Source organism: Brienomyrus brachyistius, unplaced genomic scaffold (genome assembly GCF_023856365.1).
Source record: "Brienomyrus brachyistius isolate T26 unplaced genomic scaffold, BBRACH_0.4 scaffold50, whole genome shotgun sequence".
Classification (NCBI taxonomy): Eukaryota; Metazoa; Chordata; class Actinopteri; order Osteoglossiformes; family Mormyridae; genus Brienomyrus; species Brienomyrus brachyistius.
Genome location: NW_026042325.1, coordinates 1,343,589 through 1,370,611, shown reverse-complemented (window position 1 = coordinate 1,370,611; position 27,023 = coordinate 1,343,589). Strand labels below are relative to the sequence as shown.

The 27,023-nt window shown below is 55.2% G+C and overlaps 2 protein-coding genes across 2 annotated transcripts in view; one reads left to right on the top strand and one right to left on the bottom strand.

Moving 5' to 3' along the window:
* LOC125723515 (low-density lipoprotein receptor-related protein 1-like) overlaps window positions 1-27,023 on the top strand; it is a 61,188-nt gene that overhangs the window by 13,551 nt on the left and 20,614 nt on the right. The window contains 41 exon segments of the mRNA XM_049000163.1: window positions 2,471-2,653; window positions 3,190-3,387; window positions 3,555-3,800; window positions 4,437-4,634; window positions 5,620-5,693; window positions 5,695-5,825; window positions 6,858-6,895; window positions 6,898-6,956; window positions 6,958-7,019; window positions 7,350-7,449; window positions 7,451-7,579; window positions 7,581-7,599; window positions 8,081-8,212; window positions 9,509-9,736; window positions 9,854-10,028; window positions 11,490-11,584; window positions 11,831-11,980; window positions 12,070-12,210; window positions 12,311-12,360; window positions 12,362-12,437; window positions 12,618-12,749; window positions 12,848-12,982; window positions 13,217-13,346; window positions 13,448-13,576; window positions 13,872-14,024; window positions 14,280-14,404; window positions 14,664-14,774; window positions 14,777-15,037; window positions 21,193-21,382; window positions 21,490-21,694; window positions 21,810-22,002; window positions 23,141-23,266; window positions 23,371-23,499; window positions 23,717-23,836; window positions 23,940-24,056; window positions 24,436-24,585; window positions 24,884-25,006; window positions 25,419-25,538; window positions 25,751-25,879; window positions 26,072-26,194; window positions 26,464-26,604. Coding sequence (XP_048856120.1) covers window positions 2,471-2,653; window positions 3,190-3,387; window positions 3,555-3,800; window positions 4,437-4,634; window positions 5,620-5,693; window positions 5,695-5,825; window positions 6,858-6,895; window positions 6,898-6,956; window positions 6,958-7,019; window positions 7,350-7,449; window positions 7,451-7,579; window positions 7,581-7,599; window positions 8,081-8,212; window positions 9,509-9,736; window positions 9,854-10,028; window positions 11,490-11,584; window positions 11,831-11,980; window positions 12,070-12,210; window positions 12,311-12,360; window positions 12,362-12,437; window positions 12,618-12,749; window positions 12,848-12,982; window positions 13,217-13,346; window positions 13,448-13,576; window positions 13,872-14,024; window positions 14,280-14,404; window positions 14,664-14,774; window positions 14,777-15,037; window positions 21,193-21,382; window positions 21,490-21,694; window positions 21,810-22,002; window positions 23,141-23,266; window positions 23,371-23,499; window positions 23,717-23,836; window positions 23,940-24,056; window positions 24,436-24,585; window positions 24,884-25,006; window positions 25,419-25,538; window positions 25,751-25,879; window positions 26,072-26,194; window positions 26,464-26,604 — 5,526 coding nt within the window.
* Window positions 15,712-17,694, bottom strand: LOC125723517 (delta-type opioid receptor). The gene is given in 10 exon segments (XM_049000165.1): window positions 15,712-16,342; window positions 16,345-16,383; window positions 16,386-16,493; window positions 16,496-16,721; window positions 16,723-16,857; window positions 16,859-16,930; window positions 16,932-16,985; window positions 16,987-17,096; window positions 17,099-17,452; window positions 17,567-17,694. Coding segments are annotated over 9 exon segments (1,056 nt in total). The 5' UTR covers window positions 17,205-17,452; window positions 17,567-17,694; the 3' UTR covers window positions 15,712-16,136.

Genomic DNA, 27,023 nt, shown 5'->3' with positions numbered 1-27,023 from the left:
GGCGAGCCGCTTGTCCCGTCTATGGTCTCGCTCCCAGCAGCCGCCGGCCGCATGTAGCCCTGCGGTCCTGTTCTGGCCGTTAATCACCTGATCAGAGAGGCAGATCATGGGCCGCTCTGTGAGGGAAGGTGGGGGCCGTTCCCTGTGCCTGCTGTACGTCATGGCGGATGCAGGGGGGGCCTCGCCTGGTAGCCCATCCCTCCACAGCCCCCCTCAATCTGTGCCATCCCTGCATAGCTTCTTAAAGAACTTTTTTTTTTCTTCTTTGCTGAAAGGCTGGCACTGTTCCACCCATCATGGGGCAAGATGCCCCCACGTTTTGGCCAGGCCTCGACCCGTCCGGCTCCGCTTCCGGGCCGCTGTGTGCCGAGCTGACGGAGCTCATTGTTTTGGGTAGAGGGGCCCTCAGAGCACGCCGGGACTGGCTGGAAGTCATTAATTCAGCGTGGGCTCGAGCCCCCGCCCTGCTCCTGTCTGTCCCCCTTCCCCCGGCAAACAAGCCTCGCTTTTCCCTTCACTCCCCGCCTGCACCTGATCCCCGCCGGACGGCCAGCACTCGGCTTTCTGCCGGGATTTTAATGCCACAGTTAATCGATCTCTTCCCTTCTCTCCACCATCCCTGTGGGACTGCTGTGCTTCTCCATACACACTCATCTCAGTTTTTTGCTAATTTTATCCCTTTACCTTTTCCTCCAGCCCCTGCATTAAGCTCGTGGGAGTTTGCTTTTCTACAGAAATCTTCTGAGGGCAGAAGATATAATGATTGGTTCTCTCTGAACCAATCAGATTGTAGATGAGCTGGGTCCAGCAAGTAGAGGAGGTGGGACCAAGACATCTGATTGATTGATTGATGGATTGATTGATTGATTGGTCCTGCCTCTCTAGTTGCTTCTGGGGAATAACCAATCATTTTCCCTTCTGTCCTCAGGAACATTTTTGTGCAAGTAAAACTCCCATGATTCTGCATTAACCTATTTCCAGATAAATCCAGCTGGGCATGCTGTTAATTTATCGGATTCTCTGCAAAATTTGGCAACCCCTCGATCATTTCTGTATCATCCATCCATCTATCTATCCATCCATCCATCCATCCATCTCCTAAGCACTTATCCCAGACAGGGTCTCCCCGGCTCTGGTCACTAATTAGCATTAATACCATAGCCCTATGGAATTCTCAAATCTGAAAGCTGTTGATTAATTTCCTATAATCGCCACCCTAGTACCGGTCAGGCAAGTCATGGCAGTCAATCAATGTGTGATTGTAATCTTTAATTCTAGAAAATGTAAGTTAACAAACTATAAAAGCAAAGAAATTGCTACAAATCATCTAACCAACAGTGCTTCAGCCTGAGGAGGGGGGTCCGTGTTCAGTGGTTAAACACCAAAATGATTTCCTGATGTACCGGCCTTGTAGTCCAGTCATACTTACAGTCCTGTTAAACCTGCCTAAAGGAGATGGCGTGCAAGTCCGGTTTTAATAATTGGCAAACAGTAAGTACGCCGGATTCAACTCACATGCAGCCGAATACCAGGAGGTACATAAACCTAAATAAATAAATCACTGACTGAATATGTGCATATAATATTTGCAACTCTTTGCCTCCGTAGTCGTGCATTTCAAAATATAATGCGCAGTCCATTAACCCCATTGTACCACGGTTACTGTAATTTTCACTTGCACGTTGTGCATAAAGACTGGCCTGTGGGCTTGGCTGCAGGCAATATCCCACCAAAAACTGTCTTATGGTCTCAGCAACGGGGTATTTTCAGATTAAAGATGGTGCCTTGGTCGTATATGAGCAAAGTGTTAACGGTGGTCGGCTTGGCCAGTTTCTGCTTTCCGTTCCATGCTGACTTTACACTCTGGTATGCGGTATTTCAACAGTATTTTTGAAAAGCAGCACTATTCCAGTATTTAGGAATGTTCCCCCACAATGCAGTTATGGCGAAATGAAATTGCGCAGTACACCAGGCATTGTTTTACTAATAAATGCACTTCTGGTTCGTAAACTTGCAAATAATGTCTTTATGTACAATCCAAGGTATGTAAGCCAGATGTGTGGTATCGGTGTTTCTGGCTGGTTAATGCACGCCACGCTGTGCTTTATGTAGCTCGCTGCTTCTGCGGCCATGCGTTTACAAACGTATAATGCGTGGCTCGTTTTGAATTAATTCTCGCTTAATCCTGGATGCTGTCGTAAGTCCACACAATGACTTTCTCTTTGGCTCTTGGATCTGCATTGTCCTGCCTCGGTTTTAACTTTCTGCCCCCCCCCCCCCCCCCACCTCGCCAGAGTATGACCACCCCCCCCCCACCTATGCACTTAATTCCCTACGTTTGTGGAGTGGGGATTCCCCGTGTGACTCGCGTGACATCGTCTCCTGCCGAATCAGGTCTCCGAGTCAGAGCCGGTTTACTGTCCCCCATCTAACCTTCACACCCCTCCTCCCCCCTTCCCCGTGACCGCAGCCACGCGCCCCCCCGGCGGCTGCCACGACGACGAATTCCAGTGCCGCATGGACAGCCTGTGCATCCCCAAGCGCTGGCGCTGCGACGGCGACACCGACTGCGTTGACCTGAGCGATGAGAAGAACTGCGAGGGCTTTACGCAGTCATGTGACCCCGCTGTCAAGTTCGGCTGCCGGGACTCGGGTGAGTCAAGAGGGCGACTCTTAATGCGGTCAATGTATGTGGAAGTTTCAGGTATTATGATTAAAATTGTGCTATCAGCAGTGAATTAAACCTGCTATCAGAGGAGCTGGGTTTTCTCTGCAGGCAACAAGCTTTTTTTAAAAATATTGCAAGTTAAAAAATTTATTTGTCACACGATTGTAAGTATAATTTGTCGTGAAATGCCTCTCTCATCTCAGCTCCAGGCCGTGGGGAAGAAAAGGGACTTAAATTTAATTGACGAGAGACGAGATATAACGTATTATGAACATTAGACATTATGTAATAATGAAATATCTGTGGTGTACAAAATTGGCACGAAGTGGAAGTAGTTTAAGAGTTTAGAAATAACCGGGTATTTCTATATGTGCGTGTGTGTTGAGTGGGCTGAGAGTGTTGGTGTGCAGGTCCTGAGCACTGTCCTTAGTTGAGATCTGAATTGCTTCTAGAAAGAAGCTGTTTTGGTGCAGTTTGACTCAAAAGGATGCCTGTGTGACCCCCCCCCCTCCCCCCCACAGCTCGCTGCATCAGCCGGGCCTGGGTGTGCGACGGTGACAGCGACTGCGACGACAACTCTGATGAGGTGGGCTGCGAGGCGCTGGTGTGCAAGCTGTCCCACCATGTGTGTGCCAACGACTCCAGCGTGTGTCTGCCCGCCGAGAGGCTCTGTGACGGCACTGACGACTGTCCCGACGGCTCTGACGAGAAGCTCTGCGGTGAGGACCGGCTCCGGGGGGGTCCGCTGTCTGCTCCGGCCCATTTTGGTGTCTATGGGAAGGTCTGGGCTTTCAGTCTCGCGTCTACAGACAGACTCTGCTCCTGCCACTTGTCTTCTCATGGTGTGATCTTCTCGTTTACCGTCTCCCCTCCACCACCGCCGCAGATCTGTGCTCCTTGGACAACGGAGGCTGCAGCCACAACTGCTCGGTGGCCCCCGGTGAGGGTGTCGTCTGCTCCTGCCCCCTGGGGATGGAGCTGAATGTCGACAACAAGACCTGCCAGGTGCAGAGCTTCTGTGCCAAGCACCTGAGATGCAGCCAGCGTTGCGAGCAGGACAAGTTCAGCGTCAAGTGCTCCTGCTACGAGGGCTGGGCCCTGGAGGCAGACTTAGAGAGCTGCAAGAGCACCGGTGAGGGGGGTGGGAGGTCTGCCAGCGGGTGGAGCGACTGGTGGAGCGTGGTGGAGATAAAGTTACATTTACCTGAATTGATTTAGCAGATGGAAAGAAGGGCAGAAAAATCCGCTGATCGTCTCTTGATGGTGGAGTAAGAACAGGTTCCCCCACTGATAAAATGTAAATGAGGGCCCAGTTTTACATATTGAAGGGCCCCTTTGCAGGGCCAGGCCCCCTTGGATCTGCCAGGGCATCCGTGCCCCTGGGGAGGTCCTGGAGTGAGACTCGAGATGAGTGGGAGAGGATTTGATCACGCGTACGGCTGCGACCTCAAAGAAACGGTGTAAGCGAGAGGGAGTATGCACTTCAGCTGGCGATAATACAGCCAGCGTGTGTGCGAGGTTTTTAATTACGGAGCATTGCTCTGCCAATGGGGGTCGGCTTGCCTTGGCCAAGTCCCGGTTTTCAGAGTAACCTGACATAAGCGGCCGTTTTTTGTCTCCTGTGTTGTTTTGAGATTTTGGTTCGCTGGCTTTTCACGTAGCATGTCATCGTCGTCACAGAGACGACGTTGGGGTGTCCCCGACAGCCATTTGTCTGATGATACTTACCACAACCCCCCCCCCCTCCCCGCCCTTCTCCACCCACCAGATCCCTTCAAGCCGTTCATCATCTTCTCCAACCGGCATGAGATCCGGCGCATCGACCTGTACAAGGGCGAGTTCAGTGTTCTGGTTCCGGGCCTTCGCAACACTATCGCCTTGGACTTCCACCTCAACCAGAGTGCCCTCTACTGGACCGACGTAGTTGAGGACAAAATCTACCGCGGCAAACTCTCGGAAAACGGAGGTCAGTGCTGTGCCCTCATGTTGGGGCACATGAGTGTGCATGCCAGCGTTGGCTTATTTGTGTGTCGCACATAGCCATGCCCCCGGTGACTAATTACATGATGTCATTCCCTTTAAATCCAAATTGCAGCCAAAATTAAATCCCAAGGAACAAAGTTTTCTTCTAATTGGTGTTTTCGTCGTTTTCTAGAAGCTTCAATCTTTCATTACCTAAGACGGGTGTCTAATTACATGTTTATGCAGATGTCAACAAGACACAGGTGAGCCCCGGGGCTGTTTGCCTCTTAGCTGCTGTTCTCTGGCCATGGGGGGGGTTATGGCGGTGTTCCACACTCAAACAGCCCGCGTTGCATAATTATGGGGAGGAGAAGTGGCTGGAGCTGGATGGAGGAGTCGGAATAGAAAAGGAATGGAAGGTTCAGTCATGTGGGCAGTGCTCCAGCCATGAGCGTACGGACGTGGAATGAGCGAGGAGTGTTTTCTCTCAGCCGTTTCTTGACCCTGTCTCCACACCGCGTTGGAAGGCTACATGCAGCTGTTTCTCTGGTAGCCTCTCTCTACCCGTTGGTTATGCTTTAACCCCCCGATGGTCTAAGCAATCGATCAGCATTGTGTCTTTGTTTAATACCCAGGAGTGGCATGCAGTACGTATGTTATCCCCACCCCCACTACACACACCCCCTATTACTGCCTAATGAATGTTTTGGGCCGTTCCCAGCCAGGCTAATGAGCAGTTCCCAGTGATGAGACCCTTTGATTCACACAGGAACAAACCAAGTGCAGAAGAAGGCGGAAATCACTGGGTTTTTGCCTTTTTATGTAGGTGTCTGGTTCCCGCGTCCAGATAGGAGCAAATAGCAGTTAGACGAACGTTTACTCTTGAAGTATAAAGGCTCTACCTTCCCATGTGAAGGCAAATCGCGGCATCTGCTGTTCTTGTGTCAGATGCTTAACAGCAGAATCCATTCTCTCCCTGCCTCCCTCAGCCCTGACTAGCCTGGAGGTGGTTATCCAGCATGGGCTGGCTACTCCAGAAGGTTTGGCGGTGGACTGGATCGCCCGGCAATATCTACTGGGTGGAGAGCAACCTGGACCAGATCGAGGTGGCCAAACTGGACGGTACCATGAGGACCACATTGCTGGCTGGGGCGGTGGAGCACCCCCGTGCCATCGCCCTGGACCCCCGCTACGGGTGAGGTCATCGAGGCCACTTTGGGCTGGGTGTTGGACACGTATCATGGAGCTGGTTGACATAGGTTACAAAAGTGAAGTTATCCATCCATCCATCCATCCATCGATTTTCCAGTTGCTTATCCTCATCAGGATCATGGAGAAAATGCAGTTAATCTCAAATTAATAAGAATTCAATATGAAAGATTAAGGGCGACACAAACACTGCCAGCCTGAGTGACCTTGCAGGAGATGGTCCAGAGATGTCCACCTGGTGTGTGTAGGACCTGCATTTCACTTACAACTGGTAACGTCAACCCACATGTTCAACATGGACTAAGACGGAGGAGATGCTGCCTTTTCTGTAGAGCGAGAATCTGTCTCCATGATTTCTGATGTATCGTCTACAGTCAGTATGTTGATTTACATCCACACTGGCTGCTCAGGCGAGACTCATACATTTCTGTGACTCTGATGTGAAGGCGTTCAGCCTCCTCCTCATTAAGGCGCCCGATAAAACATTCATCAGGGGGATGGTGTTTGCCTGCTGTGCCTGGGCTGTGACAGTTAGTTTTGTCAGTTTTTGGGCGGACACCGTGCAGGTGTGACTTTGAGGGAAGTTCTTGCATTTGTTCTTGAGGGAAGTTCTTGCACAAGTTGGGGCTGCTGAGAGTCAGACACAAATGGGAGTCATGTGGCATCACTGCAGACCAGCGTTTCCCAATCCACTCCACAGTGGGAGGGAGCAAAAATGTGGAATATCTGGCAGGGAGCTCGGAGGGAGCAAAACATGGACCGACTGGGGGTACCTGAGGACCAGAATTGGGAAGCGCTGCTGTAGATTCCTGACAGCTGATTCCTGCAGCACAAGCTCTTAAACTGGAATAATGGAGAATGTTCCGGAAGAAGTATGCTTGTGTTTTGACAGATTTTGCAAGTATATTTTGTGTTCTTTCTATAATGTGACGCCTAAGACCTGTCTGTGTTTTCAGAGCGTCTGTGTTTTTTCCGGTTCTCTGCGTCTCCTGACTGCGATTCTCCTGCCCCCCATCAGCATCCTGTTCTGGACGGACTGGGATGCCACCATGCCACGATCGAGGCAGCCTCCATGAGCGGGGAGGGTCGGCGCACCATCCACAAGGAGACGGGCAGCGGGCGGCTGGCCCAACGGGCTGACTGTAGACTATCTGGAGCTGCGCATCCTGTGGATTGACGCCAGGGTGGGTCCCCGCCGTGGCCAAGGGGATAGGCTGGTCAAGTCCAGTCGGACTCCTAAAGAACTTTCTGGCCAGATGGGGGGCAGCACGTGGCTCAGTGGGTCGGGATGCTGTGCTTGTGATCAGAAGGGTTTCGGTTCAAATCCCTAGGTCGGCAGAAAGATTTCACTGTCGGACCCAAGAGCAAGGCCCTACACCTCAACAAGTTGGGCCTTGCGCTGACAATGCAACAGTTGTGGGTTCACATCCCAAGGAGCATGCATAGTTGTAACCCTTTCCTCTACTGTAAACGTCAGGTAAAATGAATTAACCCAAACCCCCGATGTGCGCAGGTCCGACGCCATCTACTCGGCCCGGTACGATGGCTCCCGGCTGATTGAGGTGCTGCGGGGGCATGAGTATCTGTCTCACCCCTTTGCGGTGACCATGTTACGGCGGAGAGGTCTACTGGACGGACTGGCGCACCAACACGCTGGCCAAGGCCAACAAGTGGACGGGCAGCAATGTGACCGTGGTGCAGAGGACCAACACGCAGCCCTTTGACCTGCAGGTGTACCACCCCCTCCAGACAGCCTCAGGGTACGAGCCGCACCTTTACGCTGCCCGCGGGTTCTGGGGCTTCCTGGGCGTAATTCCATCTGGATAACGGAACGTAGCGTCAGTGGTTAACAATCGATTTGTGGGCTTGGTTTTAAATACATCATAAAAGGGCAGGTCTGATAGGGGGATCCCTGACGGGGGCCGGGTGGCATTTCTGTCGCGGCGCAGTGACCTCACTGCCCGCTTTAGCGATGGCTGAGACCCGACCCACGGCCCACACCGGCAGTGCTACCCTGACACCCTCCTCCAGATGTTCTGTGGGGGGGGGGGGACAGTTCTGAAAGCAGTTAATTGTAATTTTACGAACAAAGACAGCAATTTGCAGCTGGAATTATGCATCTAGAAATGTGACTCAGAGAAGGGGGCTGGGTTACTAGTAAATACTGTTCAAACAGTGACGTACGTGTGATAATGTCTCTGTATCGCCTCTTACGCTGCCCCCCCCCCCCCCCCCCCCCAGCTCCAAACCCCTGTGCAGCCAACGGCGGCAAAGGCCCCTGCTCTCACCTCTGCCTGATCAACTACAACCAGACGTTCTCCTGTGCCTGCCCTCACCTCATGAAGCTCGGGTCTGACAGACACACCTGCTACGGTGAGGAGGACCTCCCACGCTGCAGGGGGCGCCGTTTGGAGGCGCCGTTCTACACATTCGCAAATAACTATACTTAAGCATCAAGTGTGTGACACTCATGCCACAATATAGATTTTAATGGTCTAGAATGTATGAGTACAATTACCTAAAATGTAAAAATTAGCTGGATAATTCTGCATTGTTTATAGCAATACAATAGCACTTCTTTTCATTATAGACCAGAAGCATATTTCTGTCGCTGTGAGCTTGACCAGCCTTCTTTAAGCCCACTTTTTCATCCATATTCTGACATACCTCCAAAATGTGGGCTATATTCCCAGATCCCCTAACACCATAAAGCAGGGTAATTAGGTTTGTTTTATCCTGTGATTGGCTGCAGGGACATTTTAGACCACATGGGTTAGGTTTTTGAGTAAATGTACACATTGTGTTGTTTGTAATCATGGTCTGTAGTGAGAGTGACTCTGACTCGTGCAGCCCCCCCATTTGTCTGACATGATATTCCCAGCAGTCTTTCCTCTTCGGGGTGGGGGTGTGAGAGGAGAGTGGGGGCAGCTAGCTAGCTTGGCAGTCAGACACACCGGACCCATTTTTTCCGTGAGGGACCCGCAGTCCAAGATCCAAGCTCTTTGTCTCCTCGAGGTTTTGGACGGACAGCAGTAGCCCCCCCCAGACAAACAGGAACTCAGTCCTGTACCATTACCATTGGGGGGGGGGTACTTAAACTTGCCCTGGAACAGAGTGAGTGCGGTGGGAGGTTCTAGCTGCCCGGCTGCCCCCTCTCCCATCACCCCCCTCTGTCGCCGCCGTCTGGCTCTTTAGTATTCTGGTGCGCGACTTCAATTACCACTCTGCAGATCCGCGGGTAATTCGGGGTGGGGGGGTTTGCCTCGCAGGTGAAGCTGATCTGCGCAGGCCTGGGCCCGGGGGGGGGGGTGTGAAATCAGTGTTATTATTGGGACTTTCCTGTTTTAATGGATCTCTAACCTGATAATTTAATGACCTGTGACCGTCCTCCGTTGCCCTGTTTTGATTTCAACACCGAGTCGCATTAAGCGAAAATGCGGAAACATGCGGAAGCAGAGATTCAATCTTTCTGATTTATGGCCAGATTTGGTATCACCTCCCTGCCCAGGTTCTGTCTTGGGATCTTTGAGGCAGGAGTACGTGAGCTGCTGATGTGTTAAGTCCAGATTGAGTTGGTATTTGTCTAAATGCTCTCCCTCTATCCCTCTATCTCTCTATCCCTGTATCCCTCTCTCCCTCCCTCTCACTGACTCCCCCAACCCCCCCCAGAATCACGGCAGTTCCTGCTGTACGCCCGTCAGATCGAGATCCGTGGAGTCGACCTGGACAACCCCTATTACAATTACATCATCTCCTTCACGGTGCCAGACATCGATAACGTGACAGTGGTGGACTACGATGCACTGGAACACCGCATCTATTGGTCGGACGTGCGCACACAGACCATCAAGCGGGCCTTCATCAACGGCACCGGCGTGGAGACCGTGGTGTCCGCCGGTGAGCGCTCGGCTCACTCGGCTTTCCCGCCGTGTCCCGCTGATATTGTCATGGCTGCCGTAGATGTTTAAGGCACTTGAGAGCTCATTTCCCTCCCTGCTCATATTTTTCCACCAGACCTGCCCAACGCCCACGGTTTGGCGGTGGACTGGGTTTCCCGCAACCTGTTCTGGACCAGCTATGACGCCAACAAGAAGCAGATCAACGTGGCCCGTCTGGACGGCTCCTTCAAGAACGCGGTCATCCAGGGCCTGGACAAGCCGCACTGCCTGGTTGTGCACCCCGTGCTCGGGTGGGTCCGCCCGCTCCGCCCGGCCCTCATGTCTTCCCCAACCTGGGCCCTTCATCAGGAACCCAGCATAGTGATCTGGTTTGATCACACCTGGCAGGTCCCTTGCCTGCAGATGGTCTGTGTCTGATGCCCCCCCCCTCCCCCTTTCTCTGGGGGTCTAACTGTAAGCCCTAAGAGGAGGGACTTTTTGAGAAGGCATGAGCAGCCCGGTGTGCTTTCCAGGGGTTGCGGGGGTGTTGTTTAAAAGTGGTTCTGCTCCCCCCCCCCTTTTTTTCCTTCTCTTTCGTTTTTCGAAGCCTGACTGAGCAGGGTTTCCGGTCAGGGCTGTTTTTCGTGCCGGACGATAAATGAGAAGCAGATGTTTGCCTTGAGGGCTGTAGCCGCTCCAGTCCGCCTCTGCCAAGCTTAGGATGGGGGGGGGGGGGGGGGCATCTCCTCCGAAGTGGGGTGGGATGTGGCTGTGAACGGAAGGTCGTAGGTTGAAATCCCAGGGTTGGCTCAGTAATATCAGCACTGGGGTCTTCAGCAAAGACACTTAACCACAGCTGTGTCAGCGACTTGCTCTCAATTGTACGTCTGCATCTGCGTCGGGGGGGTGGGGGAGGGGGGCATTATTTGTCTTTTTTTTTTTTCTTCCTCCCTTTAAGATAGACTCCCACCCAGCCCTGTGGCTGCATGAAAAGACTGACATTAGGGATTATTTTGTGGGATAGCAGCACTATTTCTGCCTGGAATATCACTGTATAATGTAGAACGTTCCAGTGTCCCTCACCACTCACGGCACCTCTGTTGGGGTGGCCAGCCCCGGGGGGGTGGGGTTGGGGGCGGGTGGGGGCGTGCGGCTGGGTCCTGGCCGATGGCAGTGGGATAACAGTGTCCCTCACCACTCACGGCACCTCTGTTGGGGTGGCCAGCCCCGGGGGGTGGGGTGGGGGTGGGGTGGGGGCGTGCGGCTGGGTCCTGGCCGATGGCAGTGGGATAACAGTGTCCCTCACCACTCACGGCACCTCTGTTGGGGTGGCCAGCCCCGGGGGGGTGGGGTGGGGGCGGGTGGGGTTGGGGCGGGTGGGGGCGGGTGGGGGCGGGTGGGGGCGTGCGGCTGGGTCCTGGCCGATGGCAGTGGGATAACAGTGTCCCTCACCACTCACGGCACCTCTGTTGGGGTGGCCAGCCCCGGGGGGCGGGTGGGGGCGGGTGGGGTTGGGGCGGGTGGGGGCGGGGTGGGGGCGGGTGGGGGTGTGCGGCTGGGTCCTGGCCGATGGCAGTGGGATAACAGTGTCCCTCACCACTCACGGCACCTCTGTTGGGGTGGCCAGCCCCGGGGGGTGGGGTGGGGGCGGGGTGGGGGCGGGTGGGGTTGGGGCGGGTGGGGGCGGGTGGGGGTGGGGCGGGTGGGGGCGGGTGGGGGCGTGCGGCTGGGTCCTGGCCAATGGCAGTGGGATAACAGTGTCCTCCCTGCAGGAAGCTTTACTGGACGGATGGAGACAACAACAGTGTGTCCAACACAGACGGCGGCAACCATAGCCTCCTCTTCACCGGCCAGAAGGGGCCTGTGGGTGAGTCGCCGGACGCCAGACGGGCTCTTCTCACCGCTGGAGAAGCTCTTTAATCATGAGCTGCTCTCCACAGACGCTCTCTTTGCATCCGACCTTTTCACTGCACGACGTTGCCCTGCTGTGGTCAGGACCCACCTTGCTTAATTTCTCTCCTTCTCTCCCCCACTCTCCCTTCCTTCCTCTTTATCCCTCTTTCTATTCCTCTACCTCCCCCTCTCTCTCACGCTGTCCCCCTTCCCCCACCAGGCCTGTCTATCGACTTTGATGCCGAGCAGCTGTACTGGATCAGCTCGGGTAACGGCACCATCAACCGCTGTGAACTGGACGGCAGTGGACTGGAGGTCTTGGAGGGGGTGAAAGGCAAGCTGACCAAAGCCACAGCTCTGGCGATCATGGTGAGTGGCAGCTCGGTGACGTTGCCATGCCGCGATTCGCTTCCCCTGCGGTGTGAGCTGATGGGCTCCGGATGACTGCACCCCCTGCAGGTGACAAGCTGTGGTGGGCCGACCAGGGCACAGATCGCATTGGAACCTGCGACAAGAAGGATGGAGGCAACTGGAAGGTGCTGAGGAACACGACGTCTCCCATGATGCACATGAAGATCTACAATGAGACCGTCCAGAGGGGTAAGCGGTGGGCCACCTAGGCTGGCAGGGGCCCCCTGAGCACCCCCACTCCCCCCCCCAACGCATCATGTCCTGACAGCTACGCATCTGTCGTTGTCAGGCACCAACCTGTGCAGCAACAACAACGGCGACTGCTCGCAGCTCTGCCTCCCCCACCTCGCCGACCACACGGGCCTGCATGTGCACGGCCGGGTACAGCCTGCGGAGCGGCCAGCAGTCCTGCGAAGGTATACCCCCCCCCACCCCCCACTTCTCCCTTAAATGTTAACACAGGATCAGGATGTAATTTCCCCTGAAATGTCGAGTTCGGCCTCTGTGGGGAAACTCGGAGGTCGAACGCATCCATCTGATTCGCCCTGGGGGGCGCTGGGTGTAACAGGCCTACTCTCCTTGTCCACTTCCTGCAGGCGTTGGGTCCTTCCTCCTGTACTCTGTCCACGAGGGCATCCGCGGCATCCCCCTGGAGCCCTCGGACAAGTCTGACGCTCTGGTGCCCGTGTCGGGGACGTCCCTCGCCGTGGGAATCGACTTCCACGCGGGTGGGTTGCGCTGACGGCTTCCTCCTGCCTCCATTTTGGGGTTCTTCGCTGCCTGAGCCGGCGGTAATGTGTCATCTCGCCCCCCCCCCCCCCCCCAGACAACGACACCATTTACTGGGTGGACATGGGACTGAGCACCATCAGCCGTGCCAAGAGGGATCAGACGTGGCGCGAGGATGTGGTGACCAATGGCATCGGACGCGTGGAGGGCATCGCTGTTGACTGGATCGCAGGTGGGGAATCCGGAAACCAGGCAAACACACACACACACACACACACACACACACACACACACACACACACACACACACACACACACACACACACACACACACACACACACACACGCCTTTAGTGGACCTGTACATTTTTAAGAACAGAAATCCTTGAGGGAAACACTATTCGCAAATGAATAGCAGAATGAAAGCATGTGAGTAGAATCTGTGTGTCTGTCGGAATCTGCACAGGAAACATCTACTGGACTGACCAGGGCTTCGATGTGATCGAGGTGGCGAGGCTGAACGGCTCGTTCCGCTACGTGGTCATCTCCCAGGGTCTCGACAAGCCGCGTGCCATCACCGTGCACCCGGAGAAAGGGTGAGCGTGCCGGGTGCGGTCGCAGTCATGGTCGCAGTCAAGGTCATGGTCATGATGGAGGTCCTGTACGTTCGCTGTGAGTAAGTCCTCCTCTCTCGCAGGTACCTGTTTTGGACCGAGTGGGGGCAGTACCCACGGATTGAGCGCTCTCGTCTCGACGGCACCCAGCGGGCAGTGCTGGTGAATGTCAGCATTAGCTGGCCCAATGGCATCTCCATTGACTATCAGGTGCGGCCCGAAACGCCTCCACTTCCAGGTCACTTTCCATGACCTTCTGCATGACGGACTGTATTTCAAAACTGGACTTTCTTCAGGACCATCTCTTGTCCCTCCTGAGTCATCATGGTCCCTTCTAGGCCTTGAACCAATAAACTTTACATTTCTATTTACTTTTATTCAGCCGGCTCTTTTTATCCAGAATGGCTCCGTTTTAAGTGCGACTTTCTTGCTGTAGCTCAGTCTTCCTCGGATGTGAATGGTGGGGGTCGGGCGTCCTTTGATAGCACTGATTTTGTGTGCGTGTAGGACTCCCATGCTGTACTGGTGCGACGCCAGGACCGACAAGATCGAGCGCATTGACCTGGAGACGGGGGAGAACCGGCAGGTGGTGCTGTCCAACAACAACATGGACATGTTCTCCGTCTCTGTCTTCGAGAACTACATCTACTGGAGTGACAGGTGATTGGCTGAGCCCTCCGCCTCTTTCCCACTGTCCTGCCCTCATCTCCGTAACCGGCTGTGGTCCTAATCCTGCCGACCTTGCTTTTGTTTCTAGTACAGTCTGCCATAGCTCAAAAAGTAGGCATTGCTCTAGCAATGCAAAGATCGAGGGATCAAATCCCAAGGAACATGCATACTGTAAGTGGATAAAATTAATAATGGGTGAAATGATGCAGCTTTGCGTTCCCCCCCCCCGGCCTTGTTTTGGGACAGGACTCACGCAAACGGCTCCATAAAGAGGGGCAGCAAGGACAACGCCACTGATGCCATACCCCTGCGGACAGGAATCGGGGTGCAGCTGAAGGACATTAAGGTCTTCAACAGGGACCGACAGCAAGGCAAGACCCCCGTCCTCCCTCGTGGGCCCCAAACTTTACTTTTAATTGCAGCTTTTTTGTAATTATAAACATATTTTTCATGCTTGCTATGAGGCAGTATGTTGGATCCATGTGTAAAATGTCACGGGTACTGAGTCTGATTCTGTTTGACTTTCCTGTCCCCAGACAACGACCACGCGATGTTGGGGGGGGATTTGGGTGCGGATGTTTGCCAAGGTCCCGGCGAAACGTTATTAACGGGCATCAATCTTGCTTCCAGGGACGAATGTCTGCAAGGACAACAATGGCGGCTGCCAGCAGCTGTGCCTGTACCGCGGCAATGGAGAGCGCACGTGTGCGTGTGCCCACGGCATGCTGGCGGAGGACGGGCGCGGTGCCGTGACTACGAGGGCTACCTGCTCTACTCGGAGCGCACCATCCTGAAGAGCGTGCACCTGTCGGACGAGAGCAACCTCAACGCGCCCATCAAGCCGTTTGAGGACCCTGAGCACATGAAGAACGTCATAGCGCTCACCTTCGACTACCGCGGCGGCGGGGGCAAGGGCGCCAACCGCATCTTCTTCAGCGACATTCACTTCGGCAACATCCAGCAGATCAGCGACGACGGATCCGACCGCAGGACCGTGGTGGAGAGTGAGTACCCCCCCCCCCCCCCCAAGTCACCTAGGTACAGACCACCTGACACACAACAATGCAAAGCAGACGTACATATTATTTTCTTACAACGTTATTCCTGTTACATCAACATCCCGTTCAGTTTGCCCGTCTGTGTGCCCGTCTGTGTGCCCGTCTGTGTGCCCGTCTGTGTGCCCGTCTGTGTGCCCGTCTGTGTGCCCGTCTGTGTGCCCGTCCAGTTTGCCCGTCCAGTTTGCCCGTCCAGTTTGCCCGTCTGTGTGCCCGTCCAGTTTGCCCGTCTGTGTGCCCGTCCAGTTTGCCCGTCCAGTTTGCCCGTCTGTGTGCCCGGACATTCTCTGCCATTTTCCGGCATTTTCTCTTGAGCTCGTGGAACATCAAGGCTGCCGAAAACTGTCCTGTGTGAATGGAACACACACACACACGCCAAGAGCCGTTTGGAAGTCGTGACCCAGCACAAAGGGGTGACATTCCTCTCACAGGCCCCTAACCCCCCCCCCCTCCCCCCGCACGTCTGGGTCGGCCATTTTGTTCCCCTTGTGTAGGGAGCTGAAACGCTGCCTGTCTGCAGAGCAGCATCCCCAAACGCCCCTGACCACGACTGCATTCCTCCTCTGCCGCCCCCTCCTTCCTCCCCGGTGCCCCCCTCCCATTGTGCTGGGCCTCAATCAGGCGCCCCCGACCCCTTAAAGAAGCACCCCCTTCCGTGAGCCGACATCTGGGCCGTGCAGAGGCGCGTGGTCCTGATCACCCTCAGCTGCTGCTTCTTTGAACCCAGAGGTTCTTTGAACCTCTTATCTGCTCCAGCCGGGAAACCAAAACAGTGCTTTTGATGGGACAGTCAAGATAAAAGCAGGAATTCTTTTTATATTGAACGAAAAAAGGCAAGATAAATACTGCAAGAAATGAGTCTAACACACATACGGAAAGGCTTTGGGTTTCCTGTTACTCATGTGCTCGTCGACGTGCAGGATTGTTCAGGGTTTAGTCCGTCCTCTGCGTGCCCCCCATGGCTCCCTGCTTTCCCCGGACTCGCGCCCTCTGCAGACAGAACTGGTTCTTGGTCCTGAACAGCAGGACCCGTGACGTCCGAAGCGCGTTAGGTCTGCGTTTCCACACCTGCTTCAGGGGGACGTTTTCCAGAGGCAGAAGGAGGGGACAGTTTACTGGGATCGTTGTGTTTCCCCGTGTCAGCGGAGCAGCCTAGACAGCAGCATCCCTGGGAAGGACCCCCCCTGCAAGAGGCCCCTCGGCCCACCCGCAACAGGTCCTTGCGGAACTTGTGCGACATGAAGACGTAGAGATGGGGTTGGCTACGGTGGAGGAGATGGCGAGGAGGCGGCCACGATGGCCAGAGGGCCGTGGCGGGGCATGTGCTGCAGACCCCGGCCAAGCAGGCTGTACATGAGCACGTAGGAGGGCAGCCAGCACAGCGTGAAGGCGAGCACCAGCAGCCTGAGGTCCGCGTCACCTGGTTCTGGTAGCGCTCCAGCTGGGGTGCCTGGCCTGTGCGCCTCCTCGTCCTCAGGAACCAGTAAATCCGAGAGTACATGAGGATGATGACAGCAGGGGGAGAGCAAAGGGCCATCAGGAAGAAGGCGATACTGTAGACCAGCTGGCTGATGTCGGACAGGAACGCGAAGCAGTACAGCTGGCTGGATGGATCCATGGCGCGGAAGGCAAAACTGCGGGGCAGCTAGGGCGACGGCAGGGAGCCAGAGTGCGGCGGCCAGCAGCCGGAGGTGGCGGTGGGCGTGGGCACGCAGCGCCGACGTGGGCCGCACTACTGTCAGGTAGCGGGAGACGGCCAGTGCGGCCAGGGGTGAAGGCGCTGGCGCAGGAGCAGGCTGTGCCCAGGAAGCTGACCGCCTTGCAGAGGAGGAACCAAAGGGGCCCAGCAGCCCAGCGCTGCTGCCGCCGTGTGGAACGGTAGGCAAGCCAGCAACAGGCAGGTCGGCGCCACTGAGCGCCAGGAGAGCGTGTCCGTGCCGTGGGCCCCCCCCCCCCGCCGCTGCCCGCCGCCGCCCCATCAGGATCACCACCACCAGTGAGTGGCCCAGCAGTCTGTCATCGTGATCAGGGCCTCCAGCACTGGCAGGAGCACCCTCTCCACGTTGGTGCCCTCCAGCGAGGTGCCATTAGCCTGCAGGTTCTCCGCGTTCTCCATGGGGAACCCGGCAGTGAAGTTCCCCCTCAGGGGCAGATCGGTCACGGCTTATTAAGACGGCACAGATGAGCGGTACCGGCGATGCTGATGGCTATAACGACCCCGGCTTCGTTTGGAGGAAGGTGTCCGATTCAGGCGCGGGGTCCTCTCTGCCTCGTGGAGATAAAAAGCTCATCGTTCTTGCAAGTCAGTCTCCTCGGTCTCTGACCCTTCAGTAAGCGACTCTCTCTGCCTCTGCCTGTTAATTTCTGAAGGGGAGGAGGGGGGCGAGTCAGGGTTACACGAGGCTATTCTCATTTGTGAGATAATGACAAAATGTAAATCTGTCCCCGGGGACTGTAGGGAGGGGTGCATGTTCTCACCAGTCTCACAATGCCGAAATAGACGTCCCCATCAGAGCTGGGTTAGTTTCTTCCGGTCCCTGCTGGCCGCAGAAGCCTCTACGCCGGTTGTTGTGTGTCCGTGGCCGACGGCTGCAGCAGAGGACCTGCCTGGGCTCCGGTCTCGTCGTTGGCGCTCGTTCAGTCACCCGCTCCACTCAGAGTAAAGGGTGCGAGTTGATTATATAAGCTTCTGCGATAGCGACACCACCAGTTCACTCCCGAAGTTCGCCCGCCGCAGCCACAACTGGGGGAGCATCTGTACCTGGCTGGGTGAGGGATGGTGGGGGGGGGGTGTCCGGTCGCTGGTGGTCTCGGCACCTATCGGATCTCCGGATCTGGGCTAGGCAGGTCGTCGCTGCTCTTTGCGTCTGCCCCACTCCTCTCAAATAAAACCTCTGTTTGTTTCCGTGTCGTCCTCCCCAGTCTTACTTATTAACCACTATTTGATTTCATTTGTTTTGTCCGTTTTTTTTCATTAGCCCCCGTCGTGACGTCAGCTTCATTCGTCTCATGCTAATCAGTCCAGCAGCACAGCTTTTTAAATCAGTCGCTCCTGATTTTAAAAAAGAAATAATAATTAATTGGATTAAATAAAGATTTGGACCAGTTTTAACGCCTCGCCACGCAGCCCTGCGCACCGTCCCGGCTGCCACCTATTCTTCCCCAGCCTCGTCTGTTCTCTGAAGTTCTGAGAGAAGGTAATTACTGAACTTTTACCCACAAACCTATCTGGAGGGCCCCCGCCTTATATCACGGAGATTGCGGCTATAAAATTACTCAACTGCGATGAAAACCGTAGAGAGAGAAGGAGTGGAAGTCTTTCAAGAGGTCATAAATATAACTGTATACATCGTTGCTAGATTGGAGGCCTAACATGATATATATGGGAGGGTGGTGGGGCGGGTGGGGGGTCATTTGGGAACATGTTCTCAGGCCAGTTTGCTCAAAAGGTCTTGCCGTTCAGGAACTGTTCCGTTGTAAATGGCTGCTCACCCTTGCCGTGATTTATTGAGGCTCTTGGCATAAAATTCTCTAGAGGTCCTGGCCTCAGGTGGAGAATGGGTGAAAGTTGCATGTACCTCACCCTGTAACAGTTACTTATTTTTTTTTCTTTTCTTCTTGCACTTGATGTCTGAACATGGCTCTGCCACCCCCAGGGGACTGAATCATCCCAGAGATATGACTCACAGCAGTGAAAACGCCCACTCTGTACACACTGCCTGTCAGGCCGCTCGCCGTAGACGGGTCCGAGCCACAAATGGGGCCGCTGTCCCAGCGATGCCCGTCAGCCGCTCGCCCAAGACGGGTCCGAGCCACAAATGGGCCGCTGTCCCGGTGCTGTCCTGTGAGCCACTCGCCGTAGACGGGTCGGTGCCTCACAAATGGGCCGCTGTCCCGGTGCTGCCGTCAGCCGCTCGGCCGTAGACGGGTCCGTGCCACAAATGGGCCGCTGTCCCGGTGCTGTCTGTGAGCCACTCGCCCAAGACGGGGTCCGCGCCACAAATGGGCCGCTGTCCCGGTGCTGCCCGTCAGCCGCTTCGCCGTAGACGGGTCCCGTGCCACAAATGGGCCGCTGTCCCGGTGCTGCCCGTCAGTCCGCTCGCCCTAGACGGGTCCGAGCCACAAATGGGCCGCTGTCCCGTTGCTGCCCGTCAGCCTCTCGCCCTAGACGGGTCCGAGCCACAAATGGGCCGCTGTCCCGGTGCTGCCCGTCAGCCGCTCGCCCTAGACGGGTCCGAGCCACAAATGGGCCGCTGTCCCGTTGCTGCCCGTCAGCCTCTCGCCCTAGACGGGTCCGAGCCACAAATGGGCCGCTGTCCCGGTGCTGCCCGTCAGCCGCTCGCCGTAGACGGGTCCGAGCCACAAATGGGCCGCTGTCCCGTTGCTGCCCGTCAGCCTCTCGCCCTAGACGGGGTCCGCGCCACAAATGGGCCGCTGTCCCGGCGCTGCCCGTCAGCCACTCGCCCTAGACGGGTCCGCGCCACAAATGGGCCGCTGTCCCGGCGCTGCCCGTCAGCCGCTCGCCCTAGACGGGTCCACGCCACAAAATGGGCCGCTGTCCCGGCGCTGCCCGTCAGCCGCTCGCCCTAGACGGGTCCGCGCCACAAATGGGCCGCTGTCCCAGAGGTGCCTGTACTCAGCAGCTTGTATCAGATCTAGCCGCGATTAACATTAAGCACAAGTTGCCGACTGCAGATAATTGAGATCCCAGGCGATTCTGAAAAGCGCTTTAGGGTCAGACTCTCGCTTCTCAATCCTTCTGGGGTCAGGCGGCTTAATTGAGAATTCGAAAATCCTTTTATTCTGAGGGAAAAGATAATGAGAATCCCCTATCCTGCCAGACATTTCTGATCTCTCGCTTTGGTTGCTCTTTTTTCTTTCAGTCCCCATGTGTAAAGGTGCAGAAGCTGACTGGATTTCAAAATCTCCGCCACTGGCTATGGTAGATGCACCATGTTACTGCCGATTGATATCCTCTCTGAGTTCGTTAGCGCCGTTGGTTAATTTAGACCAGACCTCACTCCATCTCTTTCTTTTTCGAACTTGCCACGTTTTACCCTAACTATGATTGCTTTAAATTAGTATGAGGTATAGAAATAGCATAGTTAAAGTTTATTTCCCTTGAATTCATGTGCCATTTCATCTGTTTGTGGGAAGCAGACCTTCATGACGGATGCATTTTCATGCCATGCAGGGAGCCTGCAGTGTGGACAGTGGCACTCTGTCAGAAGTGTTACGCTCTCCATTTGCCACTGAAATATCTGATAAGATCCAGTTTTTAAATCTCGTACCGATGTGAAATACGTTTGAGGTTAATTTAGTGGTTCGCGAATGTTAATTTCTTTAGAATGTGAATTCTGGAAGCAATTAAACAAAGTTGATCCTTGAAAGGGATTCAGCACCGAGAACATAAAATATCCTTAAAAAACACAAAATGAAGGGATTATCCTTAGGCTGGAATCTCTGGCTAAGCTTGCTGTCCAATCTCTGCAGATGTTTTTTGGTTGCTAAGGTTCCACTAAAGCTATTGTGAAGGACTTAACCATTTTCTCCTGCCGTATAAATGGAGTGACCCTTTGACACTCCGGTTAAGTGTCAGCTCGAATCGGAGAGGAAATGTAATTAGTGAGAAAGCAGGCGAGACAACGTCACACCTATGGGGATGTCAGTGTCCACCTGCTGGAACCGGGGGCCCACCGCATTCCCCATGGTGGGTGGGGGCTATGCGTGACGGCTGCATATCCAGCTACACGTGGGCCCTCTGGTTCAGCCTCTCCTCCGTTCCACTCCCCCATGACTACGGACACTTATATTACTGGGTGTGCTATCTTGAGAGCCGAAAATGAGACACTGTGTTCTGTCTGTGCATATTTTTTTCCATAATGGTTTGCATTGTTTATCAGTTAAACAATTTTTTCCAGACGCCTGTTTTATTTATTTATTTTTTTAGGGCCTCTCAGAAGCTAATAATACCTCCAGCAGGGGGGTTAGCCCACTGGCTGGGCACTTTCAGTGACCCCTGGGTGGGTCTGTTACGTTTAAGATGTAAGGGGGAGGAGATCTTTGTTTTGTTGATCGTCCTGGTCTCTGGTTTCTCTCAACAGATGTGGGTTCTGTGGAGGGCCTGGCCTACCACCGAGCCTGGGACACGCTGTACTGGACCAGCTACACCACCTCCACCATCACACGGCACACTGTGGACCAGAACCGCTGGGGTGCCTTTGACCGTGACACTGTGGTCACCATGTCCGGAGATGATCACCCCCGTGCTTTTGTGCTGGACGAGTGTCAGGGGTGAGCGCGGCCCGACTGAACCTTTGACTGCGCTAGAGAATGAATTTAGTCGAAATTGGTCCGGTCTGACTGAACCTGGGTTGTTGGTGCGCTGCTGCCCCCTACAGGCTGATGTTCTGGACCAACTGGAACGAGCAGTCACCGAGCATCATGCGGGCCACACTGTCGGGTGGGAACGTCCTGGCCGTTATCAGCAGCCACATACGCACCCCCAACGGTCTGGCCATCGACCACCGCGCGGAAAAGATCTACTTCTCCGACGCCACCCTCGACAAGATCGAGCGCTGCGAGTATGACGGGAGCAGACGCCACGTGAGTCTCTCTCTCTCTCTCTCTCTGTCTCCCCCCCCCCCCCCCATTCCCCCCCAGCCAGTTAACATTCCGGTTTCATTCCCATGTCATCACAATACCCTTTCGCCCCCTACAGGTGGTCCTGAAGAATGAGCCAGTGCACCCATTTGGCCTGGCCGTCTATGGTGACTACATCTTCTGGACAGACTGGGTGCGGAGGGCCGTGCTCCGTGCTGACAAGTATGTAGGTGGAGACATGAAGGTGCTACGCGCAGACATCCCCCAGCAGCCAATGGGCATCATCGCCGTGGCCAATGACACCAATAGCTGTGAGTTTCATCGCCCAGAGGGGGAGGGTTTGTAAGTGACTCCTTATTGGCCGACGGGCTGCTTGGTGTTTGGTTTGGGGCGGAGCCAATCACCACTGCAGACAAACACTTCCTAGCTAGTATTGCTCTCCTTGGAAAGGTTGCTGAAAGATTTATAGCAGCTTGATGTCCCCTCCCCCCCCAGCAGTTCTTGAGCGGATGTGGCAGATTTGTGTGCTAACAGAGGCCAAATTGCCTTTTTGTCACAGCCCCTCCCATTCTGCTCCGTGTCCTGAGGGGGGAGATTCAGTAATTAGGTGACAGACGCAGTCTGGCTGCGCCCAGGAGCTGGAATGAGCTGCTCACACCTGGGGGGTCTGAGACAATCTTCACATCCACACACACACACACACACACACACAGACACACACACACACACACACAGACACACACACACAGACAGGCACACACCAGATGTCTTCCTTTCATAATCTCTTTGTCTTATGACTTTCACAAAGTGAGTCTCCAGTGCTCATTGACGGCAGATAAAATACAAGAATCTGACACGAGAGAATCCAGCCGTTGTGTTGGGGGGACATTAGTCTCAGAGTGTGGCTTGGCTGCACTTGGGAAATGCTCTCTTGGATGGAAGTCAGGCTCATTTTGGCAGACTTTGTGGTAAGGGCTGCCTTGGTATCACGGGGGTGGGGGGGGGGGGGTATTTGTGCAGACTGCAGCCACTCAGTGGTCCTTCAAAAGGGCGTCCGTCCCGAAAGCCAAACCTGCCGCCCCTCTGTCCTCCATCCACTAACCATGGATCGGTGGAGATGCAGATTGGGAGTTTAAGTGCAGCATTGCTTTTGCAGTTTCAGTTTGAGAAGCACATTATTTCTGATGTGATCCACAAGTCACTCGCGTCGTCTCTGGATCCGACGCAGGAGTGTTTCAGCCTAAAATGTCAAACCTCGGCGTGAAGGAATCGCAGACGAGTTTTTTTCAGCCGGCTGTACTTTAATCCGCTCTAAACCGGTCTTCCTGGGGCGAGGCGTCTTTCTGAGCCGCTGCCCATCGTGTTCCATGGGATCTGATTTAAAGTGGGGGCATGTTTTTCAGGGTCTGCTATTAATTATTCCCTGCCCCCCCTCCCCCACCCACGCAGGCGAGTTTTCCCCCTGCCGCGTGAACAATGGCGGCTGCCAGGACCTTTGCTTGCTGACCTCTGAAGGCCGGGTTAACTGCAGCTGCCGGGGGGACCGCAGGCTCATGGAAGACAACACCTGTACAGGTGAGGGGGGTGGGGGGGCGAAGGCGAGCCAGTCAGCGGGTTCAGGGGGTCAGAGGTGTTTTAGATGCAGAGATAAATGGTAAGATGCTGTGCACCCCCACCAGCTCTGAACACCACGTGCAACAGCATTGACGAGTTTGAATGTGGCAACGGTGACTGCATCAACTACAGCCTGACCTGCGACGGCATGGTGCACTGCAAGGACAAATCTGACGAGAAGCAGTCCTACTGTGGTAAGAGGGGGGGTCTCCCTGGGGGCTTGTGACAGGGTCCCCGGGGACCAGCAGTGATCGGCGCTTGTTATTTTAGACGGAGACATATCTGAGCTCATTTCCATTTGGGGTCTGTATCTGATGGCTGTAAGCTTTTCTGCTCTGTGAACTGTGTTTTTAAGCACAGAGCAGGTCCAGATGTGGGGGCCTTAATTTCCAACCTCTCCCTCCCCCACAGCCCACCGCACGTGTAAGAAGGGTTATTGGCGCTGCCTCAACGGACGTTGCATTGGTCATGGATTCTGGTGCAACGGGGTTGACGACTGCGGGGACAACTCTGACGAAGTGCCCTGCAATGGTGAGGGCGTCAGACGGCTCCACGCCGCCTCACTGCATTGGTGCTGTTTTGCTCAGTGGAACAGCTGTGGCAGCACGTTCATTACACTCCTCCTCTCCTGCAGCGACCCTGTGCCGCACAGCGGACGAGTTCCAGTGCCGGGATGGAGCCTGCATCACCAACTCCAGCCGCTGCAACCAGGTAGTGGACTGCGAGGATGCCAGCGACGAGATGAACTGCTGTAAGTCCTCCTGGCAGGAGAAGACAGTCTGCCCTGTGCCGCAGCTTCATTTCAGCCTGTTTTCTCTGTTAAAGTATAGAAAGACTCATACCCCAAATTCTCCCAAACATTTTGCCACATTTTTAATTTTATGTACAATTTTATTGTTTACTGACATTCCACTTCAGATTACATTTTCGCACATTTGGTCAGCAACATCTGGGTTAGTTTAATGTTCTTTGTCTGTGTTCCCCCGGCATCCATTCGGACCCTGAGATTCTGACGAGTGTTCACACATTTCACAGCTGCCCACTGAAATATACGTTCACTCCTGGCGCTAAGTTTACGCTGAAATCACGGAAGGTTGAGGCTGATCCGACCTGCTGTTTGCACCCCCTAGCTGCCACCGACTGCTCCAGTTACTTCCGTCTTGGGGTGAAGGGCGTGACGTTCCAGAAGTGTGAGATGACCACCTTGTGCTACGCTGCTTCCTGGGTGTGCGACGGCTCCAATGACTGTGGCGATTATTCAGACGAGAGGAACTGCCCGGGTAAGGAAGGCCGCAGGCCTGTCCCTCCCCGACAGCAACCCTACCCAGAATCCCCTCTGCCTGTGCATGGAGCGAGTCCTCATTTATACGAAGTTAACATATGAAGTGCGATGATTATTGAAGATGTGGCAGGATTTTAATGCCTGTTTCTCGGCAGCTACTTGTTTTATTCAAAAGTACATGAAATTTCCTGGACTGGGGCTTTGATGTGTGCAGCTGATCAGGGTGTCGGCATAGAGAACGTTCTGGAAGCGCGGCTGTCCCCCTCATTGCCTGGCTGTGTTGCCTCCCTCGACAGACAAGCGGAAGAGCAAGTGCCCGGTGAATTTCTTCGCCTGTCCCAGCGGCCGCTGCATTCCCATGAGCTGGACCTGCGACAAGGAGTATGACTGCGAGAATGGAGCAGATGAGGCGCAGTGCGGTGAGGCCTATGGCCACGCCCCCACACCTCCTCCCCACCGCGTCTTTCTCTCCCCCTCTGTGCTCACCCAGATGACGGCCTCTGTCTGGGCTCTCCTGACTGCTCTTCCTGACTGCCCCCCCGTCTCTGTGCGCCTCCTGACTGCCCCCCCGTCTCTGTGCGCCTCCTGACTGCCCCCCCATTTCTGTGCGCCTCCTCACTGCCCCCCCATTTCTGTGCGCCTCCTCACTGCCCCCCCATTTCTGTGCGCCTCCTCACTGCCCCCCCATTTCTGTGCGCCTCCTCACTGCCCCCCCATTTCTGTGCGCCTCCTCACTGCCCCCCCATTTCTGTGCGCCTCCTCACTGCCCCCCCATTTCTGTGCGCCTCCTGACTGCCCCCCCGTCTCTGTTCCTCTCCCCTCTCTCTCTAGACAAGTTCTGCTCCCCATCACAGTTTGAATGCGCCAACCACCGATGCATCTCCTACACCTGGCTGTGTGACGGTACCGACGACTGTGGGGACGGCACCGACGAGGACAGACGTGGGTGCAGTAAGTCTCACCCCCCCGGCCGTGGGCATGGGGACACACTCCTGGGCTGCGGAGGACATGGGGCTCTGGAAGCTGGAGTTGGTTACCTTAAACTGAACTGTTTTTGTTTTTGAAAACATCTGGATATTTCTCATGCAAATCCTCCTGGACGCCTTTGAAGCACTGCAGGTGCATGGGGGCGTATCTCAACCTTACCTTGCATCTGCCTACAGAAAACAAGACCTGCAGCCCCGAAGCCTTCCAGTGCCCCGACTCGCACGTGTGTGTCCCACAGCGCTGGAAGTGTGACGGGGACAAGGACTGCCCCGACGGCTCTGACGAGAGCGTCAAGGCCGGTTGCGGTAAGTCTGCAGAGCTCCTGGGTCCAGTGTCTGTGCTGCTGTTTGTTGTTACTGAACAGAGATGATTCAGTATCACTGCTCAGGAACAGAACGTTCAGCAGAGTCTGAACAGTCAGGGGAGTGTCTCTTAACGACCAAATCTGCTGCCGGAAAGTGATGATGTGAGTAATTAAATCCCCACCTCCCCCCTAGTACTCAACAACACCTGTGATGAGGCGGAGTTTCTTTGTCAGAACCGGCAGTGCATCCCTAAACACTTTGTGTGTGACCATGACAACGACTGTGGCGATGGCAGCGATGAATCCCCAGAGTGTGGTGAGTGGGGCGGGGCAGGGCAGGGGTGGGGGCCGGCCGAGGCGGGGGGTGGGTCAGGGGCGGGGCAGGGGGGGGGGGGGGCGGCCGAGGTGGGGGTGGGTCAGGGGCCGGCCGAGGCGGGGGGTGGGTCAGGGGCGGGCTGGGGGTGGGTCAGGGGCGGGCAGGGGTGGGGGCCGGCTGAGGCGGGGGTGGGTCAGGGGCGGGCAGGGGTGGTGCAGGGGTGGGTCAGGGGCGCAGCTAGTGGGCTGACGGACTCCGCCTCCTTACAGAATACCCCACCTGTGGGCCCAACCAGTTCCGCTGTGCAAACGGCCGCTGCCTCATCGACAAGAGCTGGGAGTGCGATGGGGAATTCGACTGCCATGACCGGTCTGACGAGGCTCCCAGCAACCCCCGCTGCAGCGGCCCAGGTTAGAGCCCCTGCTGGCGTCTGGGCTCCCATGCAGGGGTCCTGCCACTCTGCTTCTTCTTCTTGTGCCCACAATTAGCCTTTAGCATGTAGTATTTGTTGTGTTTTTCCTGCCCTGGTCTGTGTCGCCATGGGGTTTCCTCCAGGTTCATTAGTCGCCCCCCCCCCCCGACAAATGTCACTTCCTGAAGGTACAGTGAAAATGGGAAGTGCTGGTCGGTTACAGCAGCTCTGTAGATGTTCTGACAGATGCACCTGGCTGTTGAAGTCTAGCTCACGCTGAAGAAGAGCGACCTTGTGTTACCCTCTGCTGAGCTGGTAATAGATGAGTAACAGGAGGATTTTGCACTGTTAATGTCATTCTTATAGCAGCGTAGACGACCAGAATCTGTCTTTGAGGAGCCAGTGCAGTTTTAGTGG